At 36.2% G+C, this 15240-nt stretch overlaps 1 protein-coding gene across 3 annotated transcripts in view; it reads right to left on the reverse strand.

Moving 5' to 3' along the window:
• Window positions 1-15240, reverse strand: part of cpne5b (copine Vb) — a 127467-nt gene that overhangs the window by 60455 nt on the left and 51772 nt on the right. Inside the window, exon 8 of one of the 3 annotated variants that reach the window (XM_028003694.1) lies at window positions 8257-8969. The exons of the other annotated variants lie outside the window; for them this stretch is intronic. Within the exon in view, the coding sequence (XP_027859495.1) occupies window positions 8948-8969 (22 nt within the window). The 3' untranslated portion in view covers window positions 8257-8947. Of the gene's footprint in view, window positions 1-8256; window positions 8970-15240 lie in introns of those variants that run through there. 3 annotated transcript variants of the gene reach the window in all.

A 15240-nucleotide genomic window follows, 5' to 3' on the forward strand; every position in this document is an offset into this window, starting at 1 on the left:
TACTGTAGCTCTTTAAAGCTCATTTTCAATTGCCAATTCTACCAAAGGACAACCCACAAAAGAATCACCTCCAACATACATGTGCACTAAGTTTCAATCCCCTTCTTGGCAGTTCCAGTCATGCAGGAGTCTGCAGCCTATGGTTCTGGAGCTACATGTTGCTCATTCAGTTCTCCAAAGAGGCTATTATTCAAACAGAAAAGAACAGTTTTAAAACACAAGGGAAACAAAACTTATATTTTTCTATGTTTTCTCAGATAGAATCAAACCAGTGGAGCAAAAAAAAAAAACAAACCTTCATTCTTCTCTTGAGTTATGACATTTCTTATTACTTTCCATAAATATGGAATGCTCATTTGTCCTTTGTCCTTCGTTCTTCTTTTGTAACATTTTTATATTTTTCTCTGATCTAAAGTCAAATGATTTAAATAATGTGGTTGTTTGATCTTACTACAAAAACTTTACACAGTAGGTGCACAAACAAACTAATGAGTTATTTTTTTTATTTTGCAGCTCTTGACACTTTATTTCAATGTGTTGGAGCAGGGGCAAAAATGGCTCTTTGGACTGCAAAGGTTGCTGATCCCTGCACTGTAGTCAAAATCTGAGCCACTCTTCCAGGGACCAGTCCATGAATATCGATAGAAAAATCTAAACCTCCGTTTTAAAATAAAGTTTCTCCTTCTTTTCATGTATGGTATGTCTTTGGAGCCTGGTGTTCACTGAGGTCAACCCACATATTAATAACCTCTTCATAGCATTTGATAATTGGTGGAAAATATGAATGCAAAAACATCAGAACAACTCAACTCACTACTTTTAGATCTATTATCGTGTAACACTTTCAAGAAGCACAGAGAAGGAAAAACCTGCAAATATCATAATGAAGCAAGACACTAACTCGACTTCAGTTCGAATTAAAGTTCAGCTAGTAAATCAGCAGGGTCTAATTCAAACAAGGCAGTTGTACTTATAAGTACTTATAAGAACAAAGCAGATTGAAGCATCTGTGTAGCATAAAGCTGGCAAAATAAATATTGTGCCATTTATATTACTAAAAGACACCAAAATTCATAACTACACTCTCCCAAATCAACAATAGTTCTGTTATTTGGACATCTTCCCCTTTGAAGTTAGCATTGGCCACAGGTTCAGTTAATGATCCTGCAGAAAAGGGGTTGGAACCTCGCCCTGGTGAGCACATTTCCATGGAGCTCAGCATCTCTGAACTATCTGGTTCACTTCACCTGGCCCTGCAAACACAAGCTGCTCTGGGCACCGTAGCCGTCACTTTTCATCACAGCATCAAATACTTCTCTGTCAGCATAAGAGCTGGAGGGGTTAGTGGAAATAAATATATATATATATATATATATATATACACACATATATATATATATATATTTCACTCTTTCCTCCCGTGTACATCCATCTTTCTTTATGAAACACTTTTTTGTCATTTAAAAAAAAAGGAAAGATGGTAATGGGTAGACATTTTGCAGAATCCGCCACTACAAAATTGTATTCCATGCTGGTTTTTCTTTTTTATATTTTCTTCTATAGCAGGGTACTTTGGTCAATGGCAGAAATTTTCAATGTGTTTTTGTAGGGAAACCCGAGGGTAATTTATTTTTTTCTTATCAAAATAAAAAAAAAGGAAACAAACTTATATTTCTCATGTCTGCAGGATATCTGTAACATTGTCCTCTTTAAGATGTCATAGATTAAAGAGCACTTGACACATGGAGTAACACCTGACTAATTTCTTTCTAATAAACCAGTGTGGCTCCTTGGTCCACAATGTCTCTTCTCTGCCCATAGTTCAGTCTCCATGGCAACCAACAACTGTAGATCCCCACCAATTTCATTACTGAATGGATTTTAAATCAGACATCTACCATAGCAACAGGATATAGGTTTCACAGCTGAGCGAGTGCTTTGGCGTTTGGATGGAAAGGTTTCAGTTGCCAGCACTTCTAGCAAGTCCAACTAGAATTTAGCAATGTTGCCAGGGAGCCTGTTAATAATAAAAATAGAGTGGTCTTCTAGGTGCAATTATGTGTTTTTTTAACAGGAAAAGGCAACTGTAGCATACAGAACAGCGTTAAGCTGCACTAGACTCATGGCTCAGCTGCACCCTGATATCATTCCATAACTCCAACAAGGTCAGCTCAACTTGACCAGAGTTTTAGTTAAAATAAATTGCACAGTTTCCATGTGAAGAATATTCTAGCACACCCTCCTGCTAACTGACCATCTGTTATCTACACCCGCTTTTCCTTACAGAGTCGCGGTACACCTTGGACAGGTCGCCTGTTCACCGCAGGGCAACAGAGAGACATGCAGGAGAAATAAACATGCATAAAAACACTTCTACCTAAGGGCAAAAATTTCGAGGAAGCAATTAAGCTCAGAGCCATTACTTTAGTCTGTGGGAGGAAGCTGGAGAATCTGCACATAACCCAGCCATGCTGACAGAAAACTTGCAAACTCCACGCAGAAAGACTCCAGGCCTGAATTCAAACCCAGGAAATTATTGCTGAACAGGAACAGTGCTACGAACTGTTCGACCGTGCAGCCCACTGATAAGCACATATTGTAGTAGTTCCAATCACAGAAAGCTGGAACTTAGTAAGATGAGACAGAGCGACTCAGAAATCAACAGGCCACCTCTTCAACTTACAAGAACTGAATAAGCTATTTGTGTAGCAGTGCTGAGTGAAATTACAATATGTGAAGGATTAGTGTTAATCTTTTACCAAAAAGGAAAGATCTTATTCACTGTCCATTGTTACAATTATCTGTTTTAATGGTTGTTATAAAAAATTGAAAACTGAAGAGCTTAGTTAGTCTTGTGGCAATAAGTCAAATCAAGAAAAGTACATGGTGAAAAATACAAAAAATTGGGTTATTTTGGCTGGCTGGCCACTGTTGTATATTTGCTGTAATCTTAAGTTTGGTTAGTCTGTCTTAAAATTGGTCAAACAACACTTATGTCAAGTGTCTGCTTATAAGTAAGACATAAGGATTTTTGTCAGACATTTAAATAAGCATCTATCTTATATTGTGAATCCATAATGTGAGCTTAAGTTCAACTTCCTTCAAACCTCAACAATCAGAGCTTTAAGCAAATATAATTCAAGCTGACTTTTAAGCAGCATTTTAAAGTCTCTAATTAAATCAGCTTTACTCTCTAATCTTAAAAATAACAGTCTAAATATTATTATTCTAAATTACAATTATTTTTGTTAAAAAGAAGAATACGCCCATTGTCTTACCAGTTATTTCCTTTGTTGCACCAATAAAAATCACATTTCTCCTGTCTCTACTATTTGTTTTATAAGGGTTAAAATCACTTAAATAGAAAAACGTTCCTCGTTTACAGCTGATTACTATCACTAATACCAAGGGAGCAATTGTCTTAGGCAGAACACAATCATTAATTTGATATTTAATTAAGATAATGGGATCTAAATTGCAAGTTAATACTCTTCTAGACACACTACTATTCGAGTGAAATAATTTTCTGTTGAGCTTTGTGTCAATGAAAATCTTTTTATGGTGATAAGTTGCATTTTTTTTTAAAACTTGTTCTGCAAAGATATAATTAGTAATAGTTTCCCTCACTGTATAATCACAGTGATTATGTAAGTGTCTATTAAAAGTCACATCATTAATCACATTATTTTCAACTTTTTAAATATCAGTATTGTGTTCAAACTCTGCATTGTTTACTAGAAGATTTTTCTTAACACCTCAAGCATGTTGGTATTGTAACACAAACAGGTTTAGCTGTCTTTTGTTCTCTTACCTTGTCAGAATCTGTTTTTTCACCACAAATTTTCTCTGCCTTTAGATTTCTAATACTGGGCCTTTCCAGTCACAATCATCTGTGACGATCACTCTGAAAAGTTAGTCTATTACTCCTGTTATCCAATGTTTCTGGATGACATAAACAGCAGGATTCAGCCCTCGACTTTTTTGCCTACTCGCCAGCACAGGCATAAAGGAGTGCTATTTAGCTCACAAATCATTATTAGATATTGCATTCACTTGCTCTCAGACACTACTAGTTCAGATGGCATATAGAGCACATTCCACTCTGCAATTAAATGTGTTAATTTTGTAAGCATAATTGTTACTGTGAATAATGAATCAAAAAATTATGTTAATTTCTACTGTTTGTAGAAATAAACAGTTTTGTTAGATTTTTTTATGTTAAAAACAACTAGCTGATGAGACCAGCTTTTTACCTTCCCCCACTCTGAGGATAAATTCACATTCCTTCAAACTTCGTCTGATGTGACATAGTATGTACTAGAGGAAAAGGAACAACCACTTATAACTTCACAGAATATCACTCCAGAAAATCTGAACTATCCCTTCTAACACCAATATTATTATTCTAAATTACAATTATTTTTATTAAAAAGAAGAATAAACCTATTGCCTTACCAGTTATTTCCTTTGTTGCACCAATAAAGATCACATTTCTGTCTCAGATGCATAATGTCTCAGCACATCGCAGAAACAATATGCATGCATACATACATGTGTATATTTTAATGTAATCAGTAATGTAGCTAATGTACTGGAGCAACTGCAGCAATAGCCATGGTTGATAAAGACATTTCAGTGCATTTATCTTTCACAAGCTCAAGACATGTGTTGACAGAGGTGTTGCTGCTGCTGAGCTATTCTTAGATAGTTGCTGTGAGCAGCAAGTTGACATTAGTTTCTAAAACATGTTTTAAGTCTTCAAGTCTTAAGACATTTAGCCTCCTCTATGATGATCTGGTTTATCACAAAACCTTCCTTCCAAAACCAGTTTGTCATCTGATTGCGTTTCACTTACTTCTGATCTAACTATACACTTAGAAGACAAAGAAGTAGCTATGACCCTATAAAAACCTAACACCCCATCAACCCAGAGCTTTAAACCAAACAGACAGCATGGGAAGAGGAAGAGGTACCCATGTGGAAAAGAAGCCCTCCAGTAGTAATTACACTCCCAACCATCATTCTTTCCTGACCACTAAAACAACCCCCTGAAGGATATAAGGCCTATACCCTATATTTACTGTATGATACTTTGTCTCCAGAGAAACCTACACCTGCAGTGTGTTCATCTCAGCAGATAAATTTATTTTACAACAGCCTCCCAGGCCACCAATCAAGAGATCCCCCGAGAGCAATCAAAGCATTGCCACCGGCTCAGGAGGAATGCGGTCTAATCTCAGGAGAAAGTGTATGAGCACGTGTGTGGGAGAGATAAAGAAATGGTTTCTGAGAAGGGGAAAGTATAAGACATTATAACAGAATAACACAGTCAGAATCGGGTAGGTGTGGTGCCTTTGATAGTCATGAATAGCCACTGAGGCTTTTCATAACTGTGGCTGAGCTGAGGATCTAATGTAGTTTGTTTGTGATCTCTGTCGGCATGTTTTGAGCAAACATGTGTGAGCACATCTGTTGGCAAACAGAGGCCCCTTTGGTGGAAGTGTTGCTGCAAATGTAAAATGTAATGCTCCCAAGGCAAACAGTATAATCTTGAGCAGAGTTCTTTTTTTTTTTTTTTCCAGGGGTGCCATACATGCATAAGCTTCAACACGTAGAAAATATCACACAGTGAAGGTATCACCAAAAACTGCTAGAAACAGGGTTTTTTTTTCTCATTGCCTTTTTCTGTGGATCTGCATATTTCAGTTAGTCCTAATGCAGCCCAGCAGGGTAAAGCTTACTAAACGTATAGGGTAGAAATTGCTGGAAGCCCTGCTATGACAATGTGGTCTGAAATTTTATGTTAAGCAAGTGAGAAAAAGAGCTGAGAAGAAAATCTGAGCAGCAGCACACATATTCAGCCTACAGAGAAGTTCAAATTGTTCTATTTTCTATGTCTCAATGAAAGAAAAAAAAATTACATTAATTTTATGAGAAATACTTTGTAAAAAGCTTTTATTCATAGTGCAACAAACAGCAGAGTTTTTTTCACCTTGTAGGTCATATCCACTGTAATGTAGGGCTCTGTTGAAACACAGGAGTCAATCCAATCAAAAGAACCACAACTGCTATTTAATACAAAACCTGCCTGATGATGTCAAGTGTAGCACAATAATCTGTACGTTTGGCAGAGGTAACAGAGAAATTCCCCAGTAGCCATCACTGAGTCAAAACCAACTCCATGCCACTATACCGTTCTGGTTGGCGGTGTGATTGAGATTAACGACTCATAAGTGTCAGGATGTATTACTGTTTCCATGAAGATAATCCAGCATGAAGAGTGCTGTGCTGACATAGACGTCTGAAAGAAAGTTCATGCATCCACATATTGAGTGCTGATCTAGATCTTGTAGTGGTTGGTCTGTGCCCCCAGACAACATAACCAATTCTAGACTGGAAGGAATTGAATCAAAATGTAAATAAAGTGGAATTGAACCCACAGCTTTTCACGTGTAAGAAAACTATTTTTCCCTTTGAACCAGAGTCGCTCAGGATATGGACAATTTTAATTATTGCTGTGCAAATAGTAGGTTATACTGGGCTTCTTGTAATGCTATGTAAAGTCTTAGGTTGGTAGTTTAAAGTATTTTTTTTCTAAAATGTCAGGCGTTTCTCTCTTTTCAAAAACATTAGGTTAAAATTTTGTATTTCCAAAATGAAAACTGCAAACTAGTCAAGGTGCTTCAAGAAAGGATACAAAGAGAAAGGAAAAAAAAGAGATTTTACCCTGAAACAAATCTAAACATTGGGATTTGAAGAAATAAAAACACTGAGATTTTGGTCAAGAGCTCCTCAACTATCCTGCCAACAGCAGTGTTTAAATGTGTGTCATTTGTTCACAGACAAAAATTATTTTGACAGAAAAATTTATGTGGAAATTTGGTTTTTTGTCAGGACCAATGGAGAATTTCAGAGCGGCAAAAAGTCAATTTGGTTTTTTATTGTTCATTCATAAGATACTGTCATGCATACCAACAATTAAGGGACTTTGTGTTTTAAAATAATGACTCCCTATAACGTGATAATTTTACTGGTCTTCATTAGAAGCAGCATTTAATCCACCAACAAGAGCGTACACTACTGTAACTAAATGTCTTTCTAGGAGATCACAGGAGAACAGAAAGATACTATGATACAGAGTGATCACTCGTCTCAGAGTGCAACTGTCCAGTCTTGTAAACAAACCATTTTTCTTGACAAAAAAGGCCTTCAAATGGGAACATGCTGACTCAAAGCGTCACTTATTGGAGACACAGAAAAGTATAGGCTGTTATTTTCTCCATGCAAGAAAAGTGGATGAGATCTGTGAAAGTGATGAGGGCAGACTTCTCGTCTCCCACCAAAAACTGTCTATTCAAGACAGAATTTGCCCCAGGATTATGAAACACTTGGGAGCCTGGCTTCAAGCAAAGCAACAGTTCAGTGCTGATAGGCAAGAACACAATATTCCATCATGATGTTAGACAGCGCCAGGGGACTCAGTGGTCAGACTACTGAGGCAAACGCATAAAGTTATTTGAGAGCAAAGTTTTCCAGGTAAAATATGTGGTGTTTGGGGTGTTTAGCTATGTTTTTTATTGCCATCAGTAGCACAACAATACAATAGCATGTGTATGTCCATACATCATGTATTTAAATAAAGCAATAAACACAGTCTCCAAAAGTACCTACTGCATGTTTAGACGCAGTAAGTTAGCACATTAGTGACTAGTTTTTCTTTTTGTCAGTACCTTAGCTTAAAGTCACTTTTCAGGAACAAGCAACATGTTATAGTAAAGCAGTAGATGGACCTTTGAGAACTTGATATCTTCTCAGAATAATATATCACCAGCTGCATTAAAGTAGTTTAAAGACTAAAGAGTAAAACATTTATGAGTCAAAACAATATGTACTTTCAGCTCTTTCCATTAATTCCACAGGTAGATCACTGGAAGTATTGGTGGTTTCAGAATAATGTAAAAATGGAGCTGAAAATATTTATACCTTAATAATGCACAAATTTTAGTTTTGTGAACTACATTTTTTTTGTCAAAAGCAGCCTTGCACTGCTGTGGCAAATTACAGACTGAGCTCTCCAACAAGTGCTTTTTAAATCCACAGTAGAGTGCTGGTCTGTTAGGTCTGCAAGCTACAGTCCTGTCTTCAGAGGGCACACATTGCTATAAATATTTAACTTATGAACTCTCCCTTGGGATTTTATTTTTTTATGTATATTGCCAAGAAATTTCAAAAGAAGAAAATAATAAAACAGAGTCACAAATTTAATAATTTATTGAGCAATATAAATCAAATGTGGGCACCAAATCCAAAGACATTTGACTTGTCACACTTTATACATTACCTCTTAACTCTTAAGAACAAAATATCTAAGATCTAAGAATCTTTGGTTCCAAATGAATAAAGAAAACAAAGATAGTCCAAACCTTTTAACATCAAACAAGTCTAAACTATGGCTTTTGTTTTCTTTCCATACACCTAGGTATCCTACCTTTGCATGGATGCCTCTATTGACATTTAAAACTATTTTCCCTCCATTTCCCTGCTCTGCTCTAGTAATCTCCCCTGACAGTCACTGAATACGGAAACTAGTAAAAGGTCACACATGGTAACCCCCCCTCCCCCCATTTTTAAAAAATACTTTTGGCCTTTTTGTATTTTAATTTAAAATCATTATTTTTTTTTAAAGCTGGGTATTTATAAATCAATCAACATAATTGGCAATTCTCTATGTACTGGCTGCATATTGTGAATAGTTAGGCATTTCGTTGGATTTCTGAAACACAGACGGTCAATGTAAACATGTGATAATGTATGAGGCAGTGAGAGTAAAGTGATCTTGTCAATCAGTGTTGAATCCCAGATGGAGCCATTTGTGTCTTCTGGCATTGATCAAGCTGCTCAGGGGGAACATGCTGTTTGGGTTTGATGCTTCCCTCCAACTTTGAGGCTACATAGTTGGAATTATTTTTCTGCAATAAAAATTTAAAAATAAATATTAATTCTGTTTTCATTTGTCACTTGTACTGTTCTTCGTCAAGACATTGTCTATGTTAGATTGTAATCTTCATTGCACAGTTACAGATTTGCTTTTTCAAAGTATTTATTTTGGCAATAAGAATGATTCAGATTGGGTTTGACAAGTGAGACCCAGTTCTTTCTATGGCAAACCCTTAAAAAAGTAAAGTTATTCTCTGTTTTGCAGTGCTGTCTTGGTGCCTCAGAATTGGTAAATTTACAATGATGCCCAGACGTCCTGCCCTGCGACAGACTGGCGACCTGTCCAGGGTGTACCCCGCCTCTCGCCCGGAACGTAGCTGGAGATGGGCACCAGCAACCCTCCCGACCCCATTAGGGGCAAGGGTGAACAGAAAATGGATGGATGGATGGATGGGCCCAGACGTCCTACGGATCACTGTTAAAAACGTTCTAATTGAATCATTTACAGGTATAAACAATTTTATCTGCAGAACTGCAGAGACTCCATATAAACAGGAACATTAACACTAGAAGTTTTCATTCAGCTTTTTCTTCAACATATCTAGCAATCCAGCAAATGACTAGCAATTCTGCTGGGCATAATGACAGGCTTGTAGCAAACACATCAGAACAAAATGCGAAAAGTTAATTTCCCTTTTTATATCAATGCTTTTTTTTTTTGCAGTCACATTATAACAGAACCATCAACAGAATGCTAAGTTATCTCATGGGATGTGTGGATAATTGAAGGCTTATTTCTTATGGTAATATAATGGCCCATATTTTCATTTCACATTACGGAGGTGTTTACTCTAACTGCTGGGAAGCGGTTTTGTTTCCCTTCATCACTGAGCCGCACAGACACCAGGCTCTCTGACCAGCCTCTTAACAACAACTGCTCTGAGTAATTATGAGTCACAAGGCAAAGAAAAAAAAAAATCATTCTCCATTCTTCAAAATCAAATTACAGGCACACTGTCACCTTGTCAGTTTGATCATAAATGCCATGTCAGCAAGTGGGATTCCACTCATAGACAAAGCATAAACCCACGCTGAATCAACTGCTAGCTGTCAAATGTTTTAGTCTTTAGATATATCATGAAAAGTCACAGGCCAGGATCTCAAGATATGCCAGACCAGCTGTTATTCTACACAAGTGTAGCACTGTCATCAAGAAAAAACATCCTGCAGAAAAAAAATGTAACATTTTGTCAACCACAAACTTTGACATTAAGCGTTTCTGTTATAGAGCAACACAAACAAATTCTCTACCACATTGTGAACCTCCACTTCAGTCTCAAATCCATGCAGCATTATGTAAAATCAACGTTTTTGATCTTTATATCATGCTATAATGATTCCCTCATCCAAAACATACCTGGAGGACTGTTTTGATTCATACATGCTTAAGGAATCCCTGAATCTCCAATGGCAGTCATTCAGGAGTGCCTAATTGTTTGTTCCACAAAGCTCCTCCAAGCTGAGTTTCTGTCTCACCGACCATCTCTCCTCCATGCCTCCCACACTCAGCTCCACCAGACTAGTGGCAGTCTATTTACAAACACCTGGTGAAATGGCAAGTCTGCTGAGTTTATCATGCAAACTACTTTTCAGTCCAATGCTATTAAAAATGTCTAAACAGCACGATGAGAAGTATGACTGTGATGAGGTAATGCCAAGGTTCAGAAAGACCATGAGCTACTGAAAGAGACAAGTCAATTTTTTATTAAATATGTATGAGATATAAAGCATTTTTTCACGGTAATAGAGCAATTTGACTCTTATACTAGGGCAGTAACATAAATATTACTGCCCATTCAATAAGTTTTCTTCTGGTTGTTCCCTCTGTTTAGCTCCATTTATCTTAAAATCAAGATTCCCTGACTAGGCTATAACAAAGCATCCCCACTGCATCATGGGAATCGCTTCAGCATTGCTAAATGGGATGCCCGAACTTGGAATATGGTTATTTCCTTTTCTTGCTTAAAATTTTTCAAAAACTGCATCATAATGAGCAAGGAAAACACCAGATCGGGGGGAGGAGCCCGATCTGAACTTGCTATTATTGCAACTCCATGAAATAATACAGTCACCCTTTTTCTTTTGACTCTGCTTGAGAGAACTCATTTTATTAGTTTGACTCGCTTTGTAATATGTAATATCTTATGTGTTTTCTTATTTTTGTGTTTGTGTAACATCATACAAACAAATGTTGTATGATGTTACATACAACATCTGTTTAACTCTTTAATCACTCATCCTCTTTTTAAAGTGCTTATAAATAAAGACGACTCAGCTTAGACAAATTAATTGAGTTTCTAACCTAAATAAGTGAGAGTTATGAGTGAGTGAGAAACAGAACTGCCTTTTGTTGGAATAGAAAGTTTACGTCAGTTTGCCTATTAAACATAAAAGCGCTTACTCGTATAATCAAAATTATAATAAAGAAAAAAAACAAGAAAGCACTGTCAAATCTGAAGCAGTCATGAAAGAGCAAAGTGCCTTTCATCTTCACATGAAACAAATGTCTTGTTTGGCGGCTCGCCTCTATCTTTCTCTTCCTGTCAACCCGTCTTTCCATGGCGCACACATGTACACACTCATATTTCTGCAGTAATTTGTTACACTAAACACATCATGATGAGGCAATGAATATAGATTAACATCAAATATGTCAAGAAAATGTAAAATTAGACAATTGCTGAGCAGAGAATGCAGCCAGTAATTAAAACTGTTATCTTTTTTTATGTTCCACCTGTTGGTTAAATGAACAGAGAAAGTTATTACAGTTCCTTACACAAGTATTCATTCCCCTCACATTGTTTTCATATTTCATCATCACAGCCATAAACTTCAGTTTATTATAAGGAAGATTTACTTGATAGAGTAGATAACTTTTGTGTTTCTTTGGTCATTTTGTGGAGAAAAACTAATATGTGAACATGGTGTTGGCAGAATCATGCTGTGGAGATTTTCTTTGTTGCATATATTATATAGCCAGTATTATATTACATAAAAATGCAATACATATTCAATACTATGAATACTTCATTCCGTTTGTTAGCTCAGCAAAATTTTGTAACAGTAAGAGAAACAAAAAGGTATGAATTATAGTCTCTTCATCCGATATGTCTTTAGTCTTTTTGCTGAGTGAGTCAATGTTTCCATGGAAACAGACTCCAGTAAGGAGTTGTTTACAAACCTTCAGCTGAGCCAGATAATGGTGGAAGTCTGAACAAATTATTCAGCATCTTAATGAAACCTTGACTTTATAGGACTGGCGTTTCTTCTTTTGTTCAATTTAGCATGCTTTTTACTGTGATTATTCACATATAATTATGATGGGAACTGAAAAGGTCCAGGCAGCATGTGAAATAGAAAACTCTGGACATATTTTGAGTAGCCTTCACCACGTGTGCCTACAGTTAAGCCCAAATGTTTTTATGCCTATGGAGGGTTTTGATTTAAAATTATTTTTCTGTTAACCGGAAATTTTTTTTTCTGGTATTCATTTTTCAGAAGATGAATATAATAAAAAAATATATAAGATGAGCATCTGTTTAAAAAAAAAACAACAACAATTTATCTCTTATTATTTACACTTTGATAACATTTATATGCTAAAAACAAAACAAAAAAGTGTATTATAGCAGTCAAACCTTTCTCATAATTATGAACCTTTTCCTTTTTTGCATGTGTTCACAGGTGTTTCAAAGACAGTTTTGATGACGTGTTGAACGTCTTTGAGGTTGAAAGCTCTCCTTCCTATCAACCTTATTTTTTAGCTCTCTGCATAAACTGCCAAACAGATTCAAGTGAGGAGTAGCGGGGTCAATCCAAAGCATTAAGATTACTTTCACTCAAAAATGAATGAATAAATAAGAGCATACTGGTCAAATTAAAATGATATTTTACACCTACTATGCTGGGCTATGAATAATTTGGAGTTTAACTGCAATATACACAGATGTTAATAAAAATTGTTTATCTTTTATTTTCTTTAAATTATAAAAGCATTCCAGGAAGCAAAATCCTGGAACAGAGTACGTTATATTTAATTTTGTCTGATAGCCAAGTTTCTAGTTTGTAACTATGCAGATTTTGCAGTGATTTAATATTTAGAATAATAGTGTCTTAGATCAAACGTCCACTAAAAGTAAGAAATTTGAAAATGCAAGGAGAAATCTCTATTCTGAATGTTGTCTTATTTATGGATTAAATAGAATTAATACTGACGTGGTTTTCAGCTTAATTCAGAGAATCTGAAGCTGATTTATAGCATTTATTGTGTTCTGTGTAAATAATGACTCAAAGATGGCAGAATGAGAATCATGAATATAATGTGGGAGCACCTTTGTTGAGAGAGATGGTGGATGAATGTGAACAAAGCACAAATAATTCTGATCTGTTAAAGACCTATTTGGATTAGTTTTCTGTAAATATTTGAATGAATTAAGTAAGATTGAACAGCTTTATTCAGAGAGGTTTACTTGCAACTTGCATGCATGTCACTATTGCCCTGCGATGGACTGGCTACCTGTCGAGGGCGAACCTCACCTCCCACCACTGGAGATAGGCACCAGCTGCCCGTGAGATCCTGCTAGGATAAGCGGGCGGGCTGGAGGGAGGTTAAAATCAGATGGATGTTGGACAGACAAGCAAAGGGAAGGACAAATTGTGGATAGACAAACCGATGGATGGATGACATAGATGGATGGATGAATGTTGGACAAAGATGGGTGGACGGACAGACAAACTGGGGTGAATCTTAGGCAAACAGACAAATGGATGACAATGATATTATGAATGTTGTATCAAAGAGTGATTGATTGATGGATGGATTTACATGATTCTACATCCCAGTATTTAGTCCTTCATAGAGAACATTTTCCCCAGCAGTTTTATTTTTCTGTTTTGTTATTGATTGGTTTACTATTTTCAAAGAAATATTGTTAACAATTCATATCAAATGCATTCCATTTATGATTGATAAATCATAAATTTATCATGATTTTTTGATTGAATCCAACTACATGTGTTATCAGGCAGTCTGGTTTCCAGTTTATTTCAGATCCTTTGTGCCGAGTCATCACGTTTGTTAGACATTCACTCCTCAAATTCTGCTGTTATCTTCCTTTCTACTCTGACATTTATGTGCATCCCTGACTGCTCATTAATGTCACTCTTTGAACAATTACAGAAGCCTATTTCTCTAATGACAACCACAATGCATGCTGCCTAATTAAATAAGCCATAATTTGTGAAAGACCGAAGCCATTATGATTGAAATTAAAGACGATAACAAAGGACAAAATTAAAATTCATTTATGTGCCAATAAAGCAAAGTGCAGAATAATACATAAAAAGAAAACAAGAAGCTTAATGTGTGTTGGACTCACTCCTCCCATTCAGCTAGAGGGCTCTATAGTTGCTTTGCATTGGTAAGTGAGTTGACGTGAAGAGGAAGAAAACTGACAGCGGATCAGTAGTGCGCTTAGGTTGCCATTAGCTGAAACTAACGAGCTGAATCTGCCATAAAATCATATCTTACTGATGTTCATGAGTGTTGCCCAACGTGGTGAGTTATATTAATGTTGTAAGCTGTGAGGAGATGAGTTTTTGTTATCTGTTCTAAGAGTGCACTTGATGAATTTGCTAGAGCTAATTAGACAAATGCTAGCTGTTGTTTGCTGCACTGTGATATTTGAATGCCGATGTTTATTATATGACGAAGTGTTCTAAGAGTAAACTTTGCCATATAACCAGTTAGTCAAGTCAAGCTCCAAAATCTATGTTTAAGTTTGTGTTTATTGAATATTACAATACTAAGTATTGACGTTTTGTTTTTACTTTATTTACAGTTTAACCGGCATGTCCGTGTAAAGGCACTTGGCAATAAAATTGACAACAGCTATCTTATGTTCATTGTAACAATGTGCATATAGCATTTTAAACAGAATATTTCTGAGGGCAATAAGACAAGCAAATGTATCTTTGGATCTACGTTTTTGATGTTTTGTGGATTTGATGTATTTGATCATAAGGAAGATGTTCCTCTGGATTTGCACTGGAATACCAACATTTGGGTGACAGGAAGCATGTCATATATCACAGACGATGGTTTTTAGTGTTTGATGTATTTCATGAGCAGGTGGAAAGAGAAAGCAGAGAAATGGTTGAAAAACAAATAAATGGTCAAAAACGTTCTCCCACTGGCTCTGCACAGTTCAGGCAAAATGCTTTTCAATTTTCACAAACTGAAAT

Source organism: Xiphophorus couchianus, chromosome 20 (assembly GCF_001444195.1).
Source record: "Xiphophorus couchianus chromosome 20, X_couchianus-1.0, whole genome shotgun sequence".
In the NCBI taxonomy this organism is placed as follows: Eukaryota; Metazoa; Chordata; class Actinopteri; order Cyprinodontiformes; family Poeciliidae; genus Xiphophorus; species Xiphophorus couchianus.